Raw genomic sequence first — 17472 nt, forward strand, 5'->3', positions numbered from 1 at the left:
TGTGCATTTTCGAGCGAGTACTTGGTTTTCGTCCTTATCCTCGTGCGGCTCGTGTCGGCGAGCGAGAGTTTCTGCTCGTCCCTAGTTAGTTAGTCCGGTGAGCAAGAGGAGCTCCAGAGAGGTCGGGCAAGCGCGAGGCGCGGGGCGAGCATATCTCGCGAAACGTCGGCTTTGCCGAGCTCGAGTTCGAGGGCGGCGTGGACCTCGGGGCTTGTTCTCCCTTTCCCTCCTCCCTCAAGGCTCTCTTGACACTGTGAGCCGCAACCGTCTGCTCTTTGCGCTCCTCTGCCGCACCTCGTCGCTCACACGAGTCGCCCCGAACGTCCCACAGCTTCCCCTCCCTCCTCCCCTCTTCCTCCCACCACCACCACCCGCCTTTTACCATGGCCGCCTCGACCAACGCCCACTACAAGCTCCCCGTCGTCCGCAACGAGCCCAACCTGAGCTACGCTCCCGGCTCCAAGGAGCGCCAGGCCCTCCAGGACGCCATTGCCGAGCTCGAGAGTGCCGCGCCGTTCGACGTCCCGGCGTTCGTTGGCGGCAAGGAGGTGCGTCCCGCCCTCTCAAGAATCATCCTGCGACTCGCACTGACCTCGTTGCCCGCATCCCGCAGGTCCGCCTCGACACGGAGCGCTCGTCGCAGCCGATGCCCCACAACAAGAAGCAGGACTTGTGCACGTTCGCCGCCTCGACGCCCGACCTCGCCTCCGAGGCCATCAAGCACGCTCTCGCGGCGCAGCCCGAGTGGGAGTCGATGCCGTTCAACGACCGCGCCGCCATCTTCCTCCGCGTGAGCTCCCCACCTTTCTGGGCCCGTCCGCGCCGTTCTGAGCCGGCGCAAGAGGCTGACCTCGCACCGCACACAGGCTGCCGACCTCATCAGCACCAAGTACCGCGCCAAGATCTGCGCCGCGACCATGCTCGGCCAGGGCAAGAACGTCTGGCAGGCCGAGATTGACGCCGCCGCCGAGGTGCGCCTTCTCGCTCGCGCCTCTCCCGCACCCGCCCCGAGCAGCCCCACTGACTTGCCTCTTGTTCCTGTGCAGCTCATCGACTTCTTCCGCTTCGGCGCCGCCCAGGTCGAGCAGCTCTACACGCAGCAGCCGACCGAGAACTCGTCGGGCACGTGGAACCGCGTTGAGTACCGTCCGCTCGAGGGCTTCGTCTTTGCCGTGACGCCGTTCAAGTGCGTTCCTCCCGCTTCTTCCCAGGTCTGAATGGACGAGGAGCTCACGCAGATGCCCGCTTCGCAGCTTCACCGCCATCTCGGGCAACCTCGTCGGCGCGCCCGCGCTCGTCGGCAATGTCCTCGTGTGGAAGCCGTCGCCCATGGCCACCTACTCGTCGTGGCTCGTCCTCCAGATCCTCCTCGAGGCCGGCCTCCCCAAGAACGTCATTCAGTTCCTCCCGACCCCGAACGGCGACGCCACCATCTCGCTCGTCGACCGCGTCCTCGACCACCGCATGTTCGCCGGCCTGCACTTTACGGGCTCGACCCACGTCTTCCGCCACCTGTGGAAGAAGATCGGCAACAACATCGACAAGTACCTGAGCTACCCTCGCGTCGTCGGCGAGACGGGCGGCAAGAACTTCCAGCTCGTGCACCCGTCGGCCGACGTCCGTGCGGCCGCCATCGGCGCCATCCGCGGCGCGTTCGAGTACCAGGGCCAGAAGTGCAGCGCGCTGTCGCGCCTGTATGTCGCCAAGTCGCTCTGGGACGGCGACTTTAAGGAGACGCTCCTGTCCGAGGTCGCCAAGATCAGCCAGGGCTCGGTTTCCGAGTTCCAGCACTTCATGGGCCCCGTCATGTGCGTCTTCCCCTCTCCCTTTCGCGCCCGTGTCCTGCCTTGCGCGCGAGAACTGACCTCGTTCGCCCTCCTCCCCCATCTCGTCCACGTTCCCTCCTCCTTTCCCCCCATCCCCCTCGCGTCCCTGCCCCGCAGCTCGCAGGCCTCGTACGACAAGTGCCTGTCCTACGTCGAGAAGGCCAAGCAGGCCGGCGGCGAGGTCCTCGCCGGTGGCTCGGGCGACGACTCGACCGGCTTCTTCGTCCAGCCGACCGTCATCCTCACCAAGGACCCGCTCTCGCCGACCATGACGGACGAGATCTTTGGCCCGGTCCTCACCGTCTACGTCTACGAGGACGCCAAGTTCGAGGAGACGTGCAGCCTCATCGACACCACGACGACGTACGCCCTGACGGGCTGCATCTTCTCGAACGACCGCGCCGCGACCGTCAAGGCGACCGCCCTCCTTCGCTACTCGGCCGGCAACTACTACATCAACGTGCGTCCCTGCGCTCACTCTCTCTACGTGTCCTCGGACGTGGCCTGACCCTCGCCCTTTTGCCCCTCTCGCAGGACAAGTCGACTGGTGCCGTCGTCGGTCAGCGTGCGTCCCAACCTCTCTATCTCTCTCCCGACGACAGTCGAGATCCTGACGTTCCTTCTGTCCCTGCAGAGCCGTTCGGTGGCGCTCGTGGCTCGGGCACGAACGACAAGGCCGGCTCGCCGAGCTTCTTCACCCGCTGGGCCAACCCTCGCTCGATCAAGGAGGTGCGTCTTTCTCGTCCCTCTATTCTTCCTCGTGCCTCCCGAGACTGACCTGCTCTCGTTCGACAGACGTTCGTCCCGCCCACGGACTTTGCCTACCCCTCGAACCTCGTCTAAAGCGTCGTGCTCTCGCCTCCCTCGTTCTCGGTCGTCGCTGTCCCTTGTATCGTGTAACCAGCAGCCGCATTACGTTCCCTCACTCCTTCTGGACTTGTACGAGAGCGAGCGACGAGAGAGACTCAGAACGGGCTCGAGGTCCGGGAGTCGAGGAGGAGAGGGCGTTGGTTTCGTCTCTGTTTGGCTTCGAGGGCTGGCGTGTGCCGCACAGAGACCTGTCCAACTGCGCCAGGAGGTACGCCCGACAGCACAGGTGAGGAGAGCGACTGCAATTCCCGTCCGCGGTGAGCCCGAGAGACCTCTCCCAGCTTCCCCTCATCTCGCTCTTCCTACACACCGCCCGACACGCTGCGGCTGCTCTATATTGCGACAACTCGACTCTCGCGTCCGCCCCGGCCGTCAAACACACCCTCATCCGGCTCGCAAAGCCCTCATCGCCGCTCGTCCTCGTCAGCAGCCCGACCTCGACTTCGAGCTCCGCCAACTCGCCGCGCAGGACCGACGCGAGGGTCCAGCAGTTAGCGCAGATCGTCGTAGCGTCCTTTGCGAGTGTGCACTGCCAGCCCGTCGTTGCGCCAGCTCGTCCTTGCCCCTCCCCCTCCTCTCCCTCCCTCCCTTCCCTCTCGTCCGCCTCTTCCTCGCCTCGGCCGCGAGTCGTCCACCATGGCCTCGTCCTTCGTCTTCTACAAGTTCAAGTCGCAGCGCGAGCCGTCGCGCATCGCGTTCGACGGCACCGCCATCTCGGTCTTTGACCTCAAGAAGGAGATCATCGCCGAGAACCGCATGGGCAAGGGCGCCGACTTCGACTTTGCCATCTACCACGCCGACACCGAGGAAGGTGCGTCCGTCTCGCCCTCTCTGGATCGTGTGGAGCGGTCGGCGGTGGAAGGGCGAGACGGCGGAGAACTGCGGCTCGGCGGGCGACTGCCGCCGGGTCGACTCGAGCGGGTGCAGCATGGGGCCAAGGAGGGCACTAGATCTCGTCCATGCGAAATGCAGCCGTCGGCCTTCTGCGACTTGTCGAGGAGCCGCCTTTGCCCGAGCAGAAGAGCCGGTCGTCGAGCCGTTCACTGACCTCCTCCCCCTTCCTCCCTCGCGCAGAGTACAAGAACGACCGCGAGCTCATTCCTCGGTCGACATCGGTCATTGCGCGTCGGCTTCCGCCAGCACGAGGGCCTGGGCGCGGCAACGCCCTCGACTACATGGCCTCGAACGACGACACGGGCTCGAACGCCCGAGACGGCCGAGGTGCGGCGCCGACGCCGCGAGGAGGTGTCGGAGGGTTCAACAAGGACATGTACTCGAAGCGGTTTGACGGTCGCGAGGACATGGCCCCGTCTGCAGCTCCGCAGGTCCGTTTCCCTCCCCTTGTCGCACGGGCCTCTTCTGTCTGCCTCGGTCTCGGCGCGCATTCGCAATCAGATTCTCACGTTTGTCTCGTGTCGTCCCTTCTTGCCCGTCCCCCTCTCTCTCCCGTCCCTGGCTCTCCTCTCGCGGCGACAGAACCCGTCGGACGTTCAAGTTCCTGTCGCAGCCTCAGGCGACGAGGCCTCGGCCATGGCGGCCATGTTCGCCGCCACGAGCTCGCAGTGGCAGCAAACGCAGGAGCAGATGTTGCAGTGCGTCGCTCGTTCCTCTGTCGTCGCGCCGTTCGAGCCTCGCGCTCGTCCCCCTTCTCCACTCGACGAGACTGACTTTGTCCTCCTCCCCGCAGCGCCCAGTACATCCCTCGGCCCGGGCAAGGCGGTAGGCCGCCTCCTCCTCAACATCACGGCGACGGCGGCGGCGGCGGCGGCCCAGGTGGACCCGGCGGTCCCGGCGGGCGGCCCAACTTTCGCGACATGCCGCGCAAGGACCCTCCTCCCGGCTACATCTGCTACCGCTGCGGCCAAAAAGGTGCGTCCTTCTCGTCCTACTCTCCTGTCTCATGTCTCAGCGAATCCGTCCTGACGCCGACGAGCGCTCGCAGGTCACTGGATCCAGGACTGCCCCAAGAACAGCGACCCGGCGTACGACAACCGGCCTCGCATCAAGCGCACGACGGGCATCCCCAAAAGCTTCCTCACCGAGGTCGCCGGGCCTCTACCCGGCACCGAGGAGGAGGAGGGCGGTCCGGGCGTCAAAGGCGGCGTCATGGTCACCGCCGACGGCGGCTTCGTCGTCGCTCGACCCGACAGGTGCGCCCCCTCTTTCTCTCTACCTCTTTCCAGCGACGACATTCGCGACGCGTTACTCACACGTTCGGCCGCCTCCGTCAACCCGCAGCGCATCCTGGCTCGCGCACCGCGCCCTCACGTCGAACCTCTCGGCCAACGACATCCAGGGCATGGCGCCGACCGACCCCGACCTCACCTGCCCCGTCTGCTCCAAGCTCCTGCGCGACGCGACCTTGACGCCGTGCTGCAACACGTCGTTCTGCGACGAGTGCGTCACGAACGCGCTCCTCGACAACGACATGCTCTGCCCCGAGTGCGAGACGCGCGTCAAGAGCCTCGAGAAGCTCAAGCCCGACGATGACCGGCGCGAGCGGTGCAAGAAGTACGTCGAGGAGACGCTCGAGGCGAGCAAGGAGGCGCTCGAGCAGGAGAAGAAGGAGCGCGAGGCCGAGGAGGAGCGGCTGCGGCTTGCCGAGGAGAAGCGCAAGAAGGCCGAGGCCGAGGCGGCCGCGCTCAAGAAGGAGGAGGGAGCAGACGGCGAGGGCGACGACGTCAAGCCGGCGGTCCAGCTCGACGAGGTCAAGAAGGACGACGACGAGCTCTTCCCCGAGCGTGCACCCGAGGTGCGCCCGAGCCTCTCTCTCTCTCTCCCTCGCCCCGCACACCTTTCGCCTTGCGTGTTACACTGACACGCCGTACCTCTCTCGTGCCCCTCGTGCAGATTCTGAACCCGCGCCAACCTCGACCCGGCGAGGACCGCGCCTCGAAAGGCGACGTCAAGCCGAGCGCGTCCGCCGTCGCCGCCGCGGGCGCCACGACCAGTTCTGCGTCGCCTGTTCGCGCCACCTCGGGCACGCCTGTGCCACCGCCGCAGCCGGCGCCGCCACCCGTCGTCAGCCCGGGCCTCGCGCACGGCATGACGCCGGCGCAGCAGGCGGCCATGATGCGGCAGCAGCAGTTCCAGGCGCAGCAGCAGCAGCAGATGATGCTCATGCAGCAGCAGATGATCGCCGCCAACGGCGGCGCCGGCCTGCCGTCCCTGCCGATGCTGCAGCAGAACGCGTTCCGCCTGTCGAGCATGCTCCAGAACCCGGTCATGCCGCCGCCGATGCGCATGCAGCTCCAGGGCCAGCTCCAGCAGACGCAGATGATGATGATGCAGCTGCAGAACCTCCAGGTCATGCAGCAGCGCATGGCGATGAGCATGGCCAACGGCGGCGGCGGCGGCGGCGGCAACGGCGGGCGAGCGGGGCCGAGCATGGCGGCGCCGGGCATGCCGCCTACGACGCTGCCTCAGCACGGCGTCGTCGGCACCGGTGCGTCGACGGCCAAGGGCAACGGCGTCGGCAACGGCATCAAGCGCGAGCGCGACGAGGAGAGCGTCGACGGGTCGCCGGCCGCGAAGAAGGTCGGGCCGGCGTGAGGCAGAGGGCCAAGGACGACTTGCAATGTTTATCGAGTCCGCTCACGATCTCGGCGTTCCAGCAGAGAGCCAGAGAGAGAGCCTGCCATGCGAGAGAGCGAGAGGTCCGGGGGCAAGAACGAAGCGAGGCGAGCGCTCTCTCTCGCTCGTAGACGGCGCCGGCTGCTCTCGTCGGGATCTGTGTAGAAGAACATGCTGCAGTTGCACACCGCGCACGAGAGCTCGTCCCGCTCTGCGTGCCCCTTCGCTCCTCTTCCTCGCCTCGCCTCGCCTCGCTGCGTCGCGCCCTCGTCTCCTCGTGCGCGGTTCGGGAGCGTGCGGGTCGGCGTCGAGGGTGCATGTCGGCTGCGCTAATTCTCCGCGCCTGGTGGAGAGGTAGCCGGGCGAGGAGACTCATGGCTGCCGTGGGTCGGTCTGGAAAACGGTCGGGCAGGTCCAGCGGCGTCGTGCGGCCCCCCTCCCGAGAGAGGCGAGCGCAGAGCACGGAGTGGACGTGTCAAGGGATGCCGCCTACCCCGCGGAAGCGCCTCAGAGGGGGCAGGTGAAGCGTCGCCGGTTGGCTGAGGAGAAAGAGAGAGCGAGCGGTCGGGGGAGTCGAGGCGGCGCGCGCCAGAGGCTAATAAGGACGGGGCGCAGGTTACTATTGCAGGCAATAGTAGCGAGAGGTTAATCTCGAGGGTCGCTCCGCTCGCCCTGGACCGCGCCAACGACGACCTCACGTTCCGGCTCGACCTCATCTCCCACCGCGTGCACCATGTTCTCGACCTGCCTGCGTACTGCGACTCGCGCCAGGGCTCTCAAGGTGCGCCCCTCCTCCGCTTACCTCGCCTCGAGCGTCGACCACGCCAGACGGCGGCGCGCGAGCCGGCCCTCTCCGAGTTGGTCCAGCTGACCTCGCCTTGCCTGTTTCCCTGGGATGCTCCCCTGTGCACTGTGCAGCCCTCGGCAGCTGTCGGCAACCAGCGCCGCAACCTGTCCATCCACGAGTACCTCTCGATGAACCTCCTCAACGAGGTGCGTTCCTCATCACCTCGACCCCTCCCTCCCTCGCTCTCAAGGTGCCCTGACTGACCTCGTGTGCCCGCCTGCACACAGTACGGCGTCCCGACTCCCAAGTCCAAGGCCGCCTTCTCGGCCGAGGAGGCCAAGCAGGTCGCGCAGAACTTCGGTGCGGCTCATCCTCTCCCCCTTCCTCGAGGTGCAGCGGCGGCACCGGTACTCACCCTGTTTCCTCTGCCACGCAGGTGCCGACAAGCTCGTCATCAAGGCGCAGGTCCTCGCTGGCGGTCGCGGCAAGGGTCACTTTGACGGCCCGAACGGCCTCAAGGGCGGCGTCCAGATGGTCGACTCGTGCGTCCCCTCGTCCCTCGATCCACCTGCCAAATCGTGCAGGCTGACACGTCCTCCGTGTCTCGCAGGCCTGAGCAGGCGGGCAAGTTCGCCGAGCAGATGATCGGCCACAACCTCATCACCAAGCAGACGGGCGCCGCCGGCCGCGTCTGCAACGCCGTCATGCTCGCCGAGAGGCGAACGCCGACCCACGAGTACTACGTCGCCATCCTCAACGACCGCAGCCTCGGTGGCCCGGCCCTCGTCGCGTCGCGCCAGGGTGGCATGAAGTGCGTCCTCGCCCCTCTTCACCTCTTTGTCTCTTCCGGCGAGCACACCCTCACCTCGCTCGCTCGCCACCTGCAGCATCGAGGACGTTGCACGTGACGACCCGTCGGCCATCATCACGACCCCGATCCCGTTCGAGGAGGGCCTCTCGAAGCAGCTCGCGGGCGAGATTGCGCAGAAGCTCGGCTTCAAGCCCGAGTCGCAGGACAAGGCGGCCGACATCTTCATCAAGCTGTACCAGCTCTTCAAGGAGCGCGACGCGACGCAGATCGAGATCAACCCGCTCGCCGAGGTCGAGGGCGGCGACGTCCTGTGCATGGACGCCAAGCTCGGCTTTGACGAGAACGCCGACTTCAGGCAGGCGGTGCGTCCCCTCTCGCTTCGCCTCTCGCCCTCTGTCTTCGACTCCCTCACTGACACGCCTCGTCGTCATCTCGCAGGAGGTCTTCAAGCTCCGTGACCTGACGCAGGAGGCGCCGTCCGAGGTCGAGGCGGCCAAGTACGGGCTCAACTTTATCAAGCTCGACGGCTCGATCGGCTGCCTCGTCAACGGCGCCGGCCTCGCCATGGCGACCATGGACGTCCTCAACCTCAACGGCGGCTCGCCCGCCAACTTCCTCGACGTCGGCGGTGGAGCGACGGCCGAGGCGGTCAAGAAGGCGTTCGAGCTCCTCCTCGCCGACGGCTCGGTCAAGTCGATCTTTGTCAACATCTTCGGCGGCATGTGCGTCTCCTCCTCTTTCTCTCCCTCTTTCCTCGTGGCGGCCGTCGGGCTCGCGAGAGACAGGAGCCCGCACTGACCCTCGCCTTTGCGTCCCTCAGCATGCGCTGCGACGTTATCGCCGAGGGCATCATCCTCGCGGCCAAGGAGCTCGAGATGACGATCCCGCTCATCGTGCGCCTGCAGGGCACCAAGGAGAAGGAGGCCAAGGAGCTCATCCGCGAGAGCAACATGAAGATCTTCGCGTACGACAACCTCGACGAGGCGGCTGCGGAAGCCGTCAAGGCCGCGTCGGCCTGATTCCCCTCCTCCTCTCTCCCACGCTGTAGTATGTGCACTGGAACCTCGAGCATTCGGCATCCTCGTGGAGAGCTCGAGCGAGGTCGTCCATCGCAAAGTGACGGCGGTGGCCTCGCCTTGTTTGCGCTTCCTCGGCAGCCTGCTGCATAAGAGAGTGACTGTCTCGTCTAGCTGGCCAAGAGAGTGCGGACCCTGCTGCAAAGGCGAGACGGCTGCTTCGTCGACGCGGTCGCCCGTTGGCGTCTCGCTGCCTCGCTCTTCTCACACGCTCTCCTGCGGTGCAAGCTTCACACCAGCGAGGCCCCATCAACGCTCGACGCGCACTGCTGCCGTCCTCCAGCCGCCTCGTCGAGTCGCCGTCGCGCCTGTACGCGCTCAGCTTCGCGCTCGACACCTCCTCGTGAGCAGCCTCTCGCCTCGCACTGAGCTCGTCGTTGCGCGGTCACTGACTCTCTGGTCCGTGCAGAGCCCTCCCCGACTCGCTCTCGCGCGCGCAACTCCAGCCGCAGCCGCGTTTCCCTCCCCTCGTCCCCCACCCTCCTCCCTCAACCCTCATGAGCTTCAGCACCTCGACCCTCTTCTACGGCATCACCGTCACCGTCACCAGCCTGTGCTTCACGGCTGCCGCCTACGCCGACGTCAAGTCTGCGGTGCGCGCCATCGACCTCATCTGCTCGAGGCGGGACCAGGTCCGACTCGAGACGAGCTCGTCGACGGGCGCGAGGGACGTCCGCGAGGTGCCGAGCGAGGTGTGGGACCTTGTCAAGACGTTCCTGTCGGACGAGGCGAGGGCCGCCCGCGTCGACGCGTTCGTGCGTCAGCACCTCGACCCGAACTGCATGTGCGGGTGGTGCCAGGACCGGGCGGCGGTGTACAGGTACGCGGTGCACCAGGGCCTGCCGTCCGACAGACCGCGTCGCTTCACGTTGGACGACTTGGTCGAGTGCGTGGTGTACGAGGCGGAGCCCGTCCGCACGTCTGCGCTTCTCGAGGAGTCCAGGGCCGTGCGCGCAGTCCTCCCTCCTCTCTCGCACCGACGCGACCTGACTCGGCACCGCACGCAGGTCATCGACATCTTCCTTGCCGATTACGGCCTCTGCAACCCGCACACCGAGCCGATCGTGACCGCCCGCGACGACTCGTGCGCCATCGCCCTGCCGCTCGCGCCTCGTCCGACCACGTCGACGCCGCACGTCCGCGTCGACCACGACCTCGACAACCCAGACTGGCCCAGCTCGTCAAGCGTCCTCGAAATCTCGCCGTCCATCTTTGCGCTCCCGGCCGACGCGCCCGTCCGCTTCCGCCGTCTCCTCAAGACTTATCCGACCCTCGAGCCGACCACGACGACGTCCGGCTCGATCTACTCCGCGTCCGACCACTCGAACCCGACGACCTCGTCGAGCACGTCTGGTGTTGGCCGGGCTTTCAGGCCCCACAAGCGCGCGCTGGCGAGAGAGAAGGCGGCGAGGGAGCCAAAGTGGCTGCTGCTGGGGCAGATCACGACCTGAGCGCGGTAGAACCCTCCCTTGCGAGCGTCTGCAATGAGTCGTATTCGTCGCGAGCGTCTTTCGTCGCGCGACTCGTCCCATCGAGAGCTGCGAGAGCCTTTCGTGCTCAGGCCTCTTGTGCCGGCAACTCTTTTCTCCCTCGTCCCTGTCCGAGCAGAGCGGTCCCGCCTTGGCAGCCCTCGAGAGCATGTTCGTGCGGGTGAGACGAGCAACGTGCAGCGCTCGACCGTCCTATTCTCTCTGACAGACGAGGAGGCTCGAGACCAGCAGGCTCGCCGAGCATGCGAGGCTGCGGCGCGAGTGCTCGCCGGAACTCTTCTCTCTGACGCTCTCGCAGCTCTCGCGCATGACGAAGATAGATGATCGTCGATGCTCTGATGTACACGGTGCCGAGCCCTCGCCGCCAGCCCCTGCAACCTCCTGTCTGTCTCTACCTCCACCGCAAACGGCCGTCCGACCTCGAGAGTTACGCCTGCTTGACAGGCATTGTCGCCCACTCGCCGGTCGGGCTCCACATGCGCGACTCGCTCGTGACGGGCGGCGTCTTGAGCGGCGAGGACGTGCTCGAGTGCGTCGGGAGCGAGAGCGAGCCGGCGTGCAAGGGGGCTGTCGACCGTCGAGGAGGGTAGGCAGTAAGGGAGGGAGATGCGTCAGGACCTTGTACGAGGAGAGGGCGAGAACGCGAAAGAGAAAAGAGAGGACGCACCGTAGCCGCTCGCACGAGCGAGGAAGCCTCGGCGACGAGCGAGGTACGCGAGGACCGTAAAGAAGACCTGCGTCATCGACGAGTGTCAGTGTCGGTCACGGCTAGCGAAAGGGAGAGTGCGAGGGAAGAGAGAGAGAGAGAGAGAGGGAGAGAGACGCACGACGCTCAGGCCTCCCAGCTCGATGACCCTCCTCCTCTCGGCCCACCACAGCGCATCGACGTCGGCGTACAGGCCCGTCCCGACGCGGACCTTGCGGTCAAGGATCTCGCTCGACCGGAGCGCGCGCCCGTGCTTGTCGTGCGCGACGACGGCGACGAAGCGCGCCTCGGGGTCGTGCGGCAGGTCGATGCGCGTCTCGAACGACGACTTGGCGACGTACGTCGCGTCGAGGGCCTGCTTGTCGTTCTCGGGCTCGGACGAAGAGGGCGAGAGAGGAGAGGCGGCGGGGAGGAGCGTGTCGGGCGAGGGACCGGCGTACAGGCGGTACGAGGCGACGTCGGTCGCGCCGTTCCACGACACGTAGGCCATCGCCGACGAGTGCTCGTCGAGGACCATGGACGGCGGCGTGAGAGGGCGACCGGTCCACGAGGCCTGCGAGGAGGCGAGGCGAAAGAGCGTCAATTTGGGAAGGCCAAGTTGGGGAAAAGAGGAGGGTCCGAGCGCACCTTGTAGACGCGGTACGAGTGGTCGAGGTCGCTCCGGCCGTCGATCTGGCCGAACTGGACGTCGTGGACGAGCTTGCCGTCCTCGGTGAACTCGGAGAATTGCGGGCCTGCGAGCGTGCGAGAGAGGAGTGTCAGGTCGGGTGCGAGCGTCGACGAGGACGCAGAAGTGAGCGAGACGAGGACGCACGAATGCCCCAGCCGACGACGACGTTGCCGTTGTCGAGGATCTGCATGCTGCCCTCGCTCGGGCACGGCATCTTGAACGACGGGAGGTACTCCTTCTCGAGCTCGACCTGCATCTTGTCGGTGTCGACCTTGAGGATGACCGCTCGCGCCTGGTCGGCCGTCTGCCGGAACTGGTTGGCGCCGTTCGAGAAGAGCGTGACGGTGAAAGGCGACGACGCGCCCGATCCGTGCAGGCGCGAGTGGTGCTGGAAGTGGAAGTCGGTGCTGCGGCGACGAGAGCGGCGTCAGGATCCGTCGTCGCTCGTGACGGTCCTCGAAGGCGTGTGAAGCGGACGACTCACTTGTCGCCCATCTTGAAGCTCGTCTTGGAGCCGCCGAGGCGCCACAGGATCTCGCCCGTCTCGCGCGAGATGTAGTAGACGGTCGACGGCCCGCGCAGCGAGATGAGGAAGTTGCCTGACTCGTCCTTGAACACGGCGTTGAGGTGATGAGCGTCAAAGGCTGCGCGAGGGGAGAAGAAAAAGGGTGAGCGAGGGACGGCGCGGGAAAGACGACCGAGACGGCGAGAGAGGTGGACGCACGCTGTGACTTGGTCCCGGCCGGCTCGAGCAGCTCGTACAGCGTCTCGGTGAGAGGAATGTGGTCCATCGAGCGCCACTGGAACAGGAGCTCGCCCGTCGCGATGTCGACCTCCTGGATGACGCAGTCGAACGCGAACCCGCCCTTGACCGGGCCGCCGAGCGGCGACAGGTCCATCTCGCGAGGGATCCACGTCTCGATGACGGCCGTGTCGTCGGGCGTGATCTGGAACTGCAGGCGGGGCGCGAGAGAGGCGTCAGGGGACCGGCCGGGGGACGGCGAGAAAGGGACTGAGGGAAAGAGGAGGACGCACGTCGTGCGGGTCGGTCAGGTTGGTGAGCTCGCCGCCGGCCTCGACGGTCGCGATGTGCTGGTAGCTCTGGTCGTACAGCTTGTAGACGCCTCGGCCGAACCCTGGGTGCTCCTCGGTGCCTGCGTGCGAGCGAGCGCAGGTTAGTTCTCGCGTCCTGTGAGACGAGGACGACGACGACGAGGGGTCGAGGGACGCACCGGTGTAGTAGGCGATGACGGGCTGGCCCTGGTACGTATGCTTGCCGACGTTGAGGACGCTGCCCTTGGGCCCCATCCACAGGACCTCGCCGCGCGAGTCGAGGAGGTACGGCCCAAAGTTGCCGTTCTCTGCCGCCGTCGCACCTCGCACGCCGATAAAGGTGACGAGGTCGGTCGACGCCTCGTCGGTCGGCGCGAGGTGCACGCGCAGCTCGGGCGAGACGACGGGCGACGAGTGGAAGGACCGCAGCGGGAGGTCGAACGGCTGAGGGGTGGACGAGGGCAGCTGCGCTTGTGCGGCCACGAGCGACGACAAGGCGAGCGCGCTCGCTGCGAGGCGGGCGAGGAGGGCGAACGGGCGGCTCGCAGCTCGAGGCTGAACGGCGGCGGCGAGTCGAGGTGCCATGGTGCTGGACGGCGCGCGCGGTGTGGTGGAGGAGGGTGAGGGAGGCAAGCTGTGTTTGCTGGCAGCTCGGGGCGAGCGAGCGCGGGCTGGTCGAGTGGCAGGACAGGGAGCGAGCAGGCCCGTGAGAACCGACGGCCGCCGCCTTCGGAAGCTGGAGACGCGCCGCGTCGCCACGAGCCAATCGAATCAGGCGCACCCGGGACCCCGCGTTTCCCGGATCCAGCGCAAACGCGCGGCACCGTCCACCTCGTCCGGCTCGACCGTGCGCTGCAGCCGTGCACGCGCAGCGCGAGAGCGTGCACGCTCGACGCGAGAAGCTGACGAGCCGGCGCGCCATCGAGAGCAGGAACGAGTTGCATCACGCTCGAGCGCTCGAACCGGCCGTTCACGCCCGCAGCAACCTCGACTCGGCGCGCACAGGACGAGGGATGGGGGGCTGGTTGAGCCGGACACGCAGGTGGGCCCGCCGGCGACGCATTCGAGGCGGCGGGACGCGTCCGGGAGCTGTGCGCGAGCGCGAGTCGAGCCGAGTGTCGGCGGCGCGAGCGCGCCAGCCGACGGCGGCGTGCAGCTGCGCAACGTCCGCAAGGTGCAGAGGGGAGGAGAGAGAGAGTGAGAGAGACGGCGAGCGAGCAAGGCTCCTCGTGGACGTCCACGAAAGAGCACCTCCCCGAGACAAAAAGGGGTACATGGAGCGCGCTCGAGGGAAGGCGACATGGAGCCATGCGAGCTCGCAAGAGACGGAATCTCCGACAGGGCCGACAGCGCGCGAGGATGTGGGAGACCATGCGAGTTGCGATGAAAGTGCGAGCGTTTTGACCCTGCCCCCTGCTCCGTCCCCTCCCCTCCTCGGACCGCCGCCAGCCCGCACGCCGACGACGACGACGGCGGCAAGCGCGCGCTCAGGTCGACTTGGGCGTCGGCCTCGGGACCGTCTTGCGCCTCCTGCCGCCGACCTTGCCCATGCCCTCGATGCCCTTGCCCGGGCCGCGGTTCTTGGCCGGCGCAGCGCCGTCCTCGCCGCCGCTCGTCGCGTCGTCGCCGCTCGTCGCGCCCGCACTGTCCTCGGGCGACGGCTTGCGGTACGACTTCTTGATCGACGACTTGCGCGCGGCGGCGCTCGCGCTCGAGGTCGAGGTCGACGACGAGTCGGTCGAGGCGGCCGGCGCCGACGGCGTCGTCTCGTAGCCGAGGCGGCTGAGGACGGCGCGAGGGAGCCACGTGTCGCGCAGGACGGGCTTGGTGACGAGGTCCTCCGAGATGAGGGTCTCTGCGAGCGAGAAGGAGGAGAGGGTCAGGATAGGTCCGCGCAGGCAAGAGAGAGAGAGAGGAAGACGGCGAGCGACGCACCCTTGCGGTTCTCGACGACGTAGACCTTGTCCGGGCCCTCGACGGCGAGCTCGAGCGTGCTGCCGCCAGCGATGGGCCGGCCGCCGTTGATGCCGGGCATGCCCATGGCGTCGCCCTGCTCGCCCGTCTTGGTCTTGAGCCGGCGCTTGCCCGCGAGGGGCTTCTTGGTCGGGCCCCACGCCGCCTCGAAGGCCTGCTCGCGGAAGCTGCGGACAGGGCGAGGGCGAGGGTCGTCAGGGTCGGGAACGAGGGCGCGAGGGAGGGAGCCGAGGGACGCACGCGTTGATGCGCATCTTCTGGACCCGGAAAGTCATGTAGAGGAACACGTAGTGGATGAAGCACGAGAAGACGGTGAGGCCTGCGAGGACCGAGCCGAGGCCCGGGCGGTAGCGCGAGTAGTAGTCTGTGACGGGGCGCGATCGAGGTCAGTCGCGCTCGTCTCGACCTCGGTAGAAGGCGCAGAGACGCACAGCCGGTACCTGTTGCGAGGAGGAGGAGGCAGGTCAGTGAGGAGGTCGAGAAGGGAGAGGAAAACGAGAGGGAGAGGACGCACCCCTCCACTTGGGGACGCCGTTGTCGTGGAAGTGGTCGTAGCTGCAGGACAGGGGAATGAGTGAGGCCTGCACGACAGTAGTCGGGAGGAAGAGGGACGCACTGCTTGCGCTTCTCGTCGTCGCGGAGGATGTTGCCAATGACACCGAGGCGAGCGAAGCGGTCCGCGATCTTCTTGTCGTCCGGGTTCTTGTCCGGGCTGCGGCGAGGGGAAGCAGTGGGTCAGTGTGGCACGACGAGCGCGACGAGGGACGCCGAGGGGACGCACTGGAGCTCGAGCGAGCGCTTGCGGTACGCGCGGTTGATCTCCTGCGGGGTCGCGCTGCGGGTCGTGTTGAGGAACGTGTCTGTGGGCGCGCATGCCGAGTCAGCTCTCTCGGGGGTGGATGGCGAGGTAGACGAAGAGGTGGTGCGCACAGAAGGTGGTGCCCTTGCCCTCTGCGCCCTCGAGGGACGAGACGAGGTCAAAGATCTCGCTGCAGGGGGAGGGGGGAGAGTGAGTGCGCGCGCCGACAGGGGTGGATCAAGAGAGAGAGAAAGTGGGACGGACTGGTCCTGGTTGGTCCATGCGAGAGCGCTGTGGGGGACGACAAGGGGAGGGTGAGCGGCGCGTGGATGAGGACCGAGGCGCGAGAGAGGGGACACGCACGGAGACGCGGTGAGGGCGAGGGCGGCTGCGCCTGCGACGATCGGGGTCAAGCGCATGGCTGGGCAAGCTCTGTGGTGACGGGCAGAGCTGGTGGAGGGAGAGGGAGGAGGAAGGAGCGCCTCCTCCGCGGGGGACGATCCGCCCTCGTCGCTTGCATCCACCCCGACTCGCTCGACTGCTAGACTCGACTGCGAGCTTGCCTGCTCCCTCTCGACCAAGCCCGCTACCGCCCGCAACCGCGACCCTCGTCCCTCGCCGCCGGTCGATCCTCGAACCACCCGGACAACCCCACCTCTACCGGCCTGCGGCCATGCTCACTCAGGAAGACGGTCCGTCCACTCTGTTCCTCTCACTCGCACTCCAACAGACCCCCTCCCCCTCGCTGACCCGTGACCCCCTCCTGCTCCCACCTCGCAGTCGTCCGCCTCCTCAGCAAGCCCGACCCGATCCCTCAGCACGTCGCCTTCTCCATCCTCCACGCCTGGGTGCGTCCGCCTTTCCCTCTCGCGAGCGTGCACCGGTCGAGCTCGAGCGGGCGACCAAGCCGCGCGAGGGCCAACCTGAGCGCACGCCCTCGCCCGCTCTCCTCGAGTCGAGCCACGACCGCTGACTCTCTCCCCGCGCACGACAGGTCTACAGCAAGTCTCGTCGAGGCAACCTCCCGAGCGAGACCTTGTCCAAGCTCCTGTCGATCCAGCGCAAGCTCCAGACCAAGCAGGGCCGCCCGCTCGTCGCCGGTGGGCCCATCGCCGCCGCCCTCGACGCCATGAAGCAGCAGCTCCTCGCCGTCAACCGCAAGTGGGTCACGATGGGCGCCCAGGCGTTCGGCCAGCTCGGCACGATCGGCATGGCCGGCGGCAACATTGACGCGACGTGGGCGTGGACCAAGGCGACCGACGGCAAGGTCAAGCTCACCGACGGCAAGAACGCCGCCATGCAGTACTACGGCGACATGGGCGCCGGCATGGACGCAGGCCGCATCGTCGAGCCGGCCTACGTCGACACGGCCGACCCGCTCGCGGCCGCCCTCGGCGCCCCGCCGGGCAGCATGGCCGTCCCGCCGCCGCCGCTGTACGACGGCCCGCCGGGCCAACCCGACCAGGACGTCGTCGAGGCGCTCGACGAGCGCCGGCGCGAGGACGAGACGGGCGTCGCGGCCGAGGGGCGCGGGCCCGCATGGCGCGACTCGGTCGACGAGGGCCGCGCGTCGGCGTCGCCGCCTGATCCCGCACCGGCTTCGCTCGGCGCCGCACCGGCCCGCAACAGCATTGACGAGGGCGCGGCGCACCTCGCGCGCCTTAGGGCACTCAAGGAGGAGCGTGAGCGCGAGGCGGCGGCGGCGGCGAGCGAGAAGCGGTGAGGCGCCCTGTTGCGCGGTCGAGGGTTCGCCGACTGCCCGTCGTTCTTCCCCTACCTTGTCTCTGTCCCTGTTGTCGCAACTAGAAACTGTCCTCGTCTCCCGAGAAGAGCTGCG

General features: G+C 67.3%; 7 protein-coding genes across 7 annotated transcripts; 5 read left to right on the forward strand and 2 right to left on the reverse strand.

Moving 5' to 3' along the window:
* Positions 1–383: 383 nt before the first annotated feature.
* On the forward strand, positions 384–2744 carry RHOBADRAFT_34356 (uncharacterized protein; the record flags this gene model as incomplete). The annotated part of the gene is made up of 9 exons (XM_018413188.1): positions 384–548; positions 614–790; positions 867–971; positions 1047–1186; positions 1254–1808; positions 1944–2286; positions 2361–2391; positions 2461–2555; positions 2622–2744. The coding sequence occupies 9 exons, from the start codon at positions 384–386 to the stop codon at positions 2667–2669; spliced, it is 1659 nt and encodes a 552-aa protein (XP_018272953.1). The 3' UTR covers positions 2670–2744.
* Positions 2745–3332: 588 nt separating this feature from the next.
* Positions 3333–6408, forward strand: RHOBADRAFT_51889 (uncharacterized protein; the record flags this gene model as incomplete). Its single annotated transcript, XM_018416069.1, has 7 exons — positions 3333–3507; positions 3771–4021; positions 4173–4288; positions 4384–4565; positions 4639–4846; positions 4935–5448; positions 5547–6408. The coding sequence occupies 7 exons, from the start codon at positions 3333–3335 to the stop codon at positions 6246–6248; spliced, it is 2148 nt and encodes a 715-aa protein (XP_018272954.1). The 3' UTR covers positions 6249–6408.
* A 594-nt stretch (positions 6409–7002) lies between these two features.
* RHOBADRAFT_42119 (uncharacterized protein) lies at positions 7003–8886 on the forward strand (the record flags this gene model as incomplete). Its single annotated transcript, XM_018414007.1, has 8 exons — positions 7003–7050; positions 7188–7262; positions 7344–7416; positions 7493–7598; positions 7667–7867; positions 7944–8229; positions 8306–8589; positions 8688–8886. The coding sequence occupies 8 exons, from the start codon at positions 7003–7005 to the stop codon at positions 8884–8886; spliced, it is 1272 nt and encodes a 423-aa protein (XP_018272955.1).
* Positions 8887–9412: 526 nt separating this feature from the next.
* Positions 9413–10446, forward strand: RHOBADRAFT_51890 (uncharacterized protein; the record flags this gene model as incomplete). Its single annotated transcript, XM_018416070.1, has 2 exons — positions 9413–9890; positions 9951–10446. Coding segments are annotated over 2 exons (972 nt in total), but the record flags the coding sequence as incomplete, so codon positions are not given.
* Positions 10447–11381: 935 nt separating this feature from the next.
* On the reverse strand, positions 11382–13132 carry RHOBADRAFT_34360 (uncharacterized protein; the record flags this gene model as incomplete). The annotated part of the gene is made up of 7 exons (XM_018413189.1): positions 13042–13132; positions 12845–12963; positions 12534–12762; positions 12294–12453; positions 11954–12216; positions 11767–11873; positions 11382–11692 (listed from the first exon to the last, which is right to left on the reverse strand). Coding segments are annotated over exons 1-7 (1263 nt in total), but the record flags the coding sequence as incomplete, so codon positions are not given.
* Positions 13133–14349: 1217 nt separating this feature from the next.
* Positions 14350–16054, reverse strand: RHOBADRAFT_51892 (uncharacterized protein; the record flags this gene model as incomplete). The annotated part of the gene is made up of 10 exons (XM_018416071.1): positions 14350–14717; positions 14798–15003; positions 15077–15200; positions 15268–15276; positions 15351–15391; positions 15453–15548; positions 15618–15696; positions 15767–15825; positions 15900–15926; positions 15999–16054. 10 exons carry the CDS (start codon positions 16052–16054, stop codon positions 14350–14352), a joined length of 1065 nt encoding a protein of 354 aa, XP_018272958.1.
* Positions 16055–16308: 254 nt separating this feature from the next.
* RHOBADRAFT_51893 (uncharacterized protein) lies at positions 16309–17358 on the forward strand (the record flags this gene model as incomplete). The annotated part of the gene is made up of 3 exons (XM_018416072.1): positions 16309–16327; positions 16416–16483; positions 16630–17358. 3 exons carry the CDS (start codon positions 16309–16311, stop codon positions 17356–17358), a joined length of 816 nt encoding a protein of 271 aa, XP_018272959.1.
* Between the last annotated feature and the right edge of the window lie 114 nt (positions 17359–17472).

This window comes from Rhodotorula graminis (assembly GCF_001329695.1).
Source record: "Rhodotorula graminis WP1 unplaced genomic scaffold RHOBAscaffold_3, whole genome shotgun sequence".
In the NCBI taxonomy this organism is placed as follows: domain Eukaryota; kingdom Fungi; phylum Basidiomycota; class Microbotryomycetes; order Sporidiobolales; family Sporidiobolaceae; genus Rhodotorula; species Rhodotorula graminis.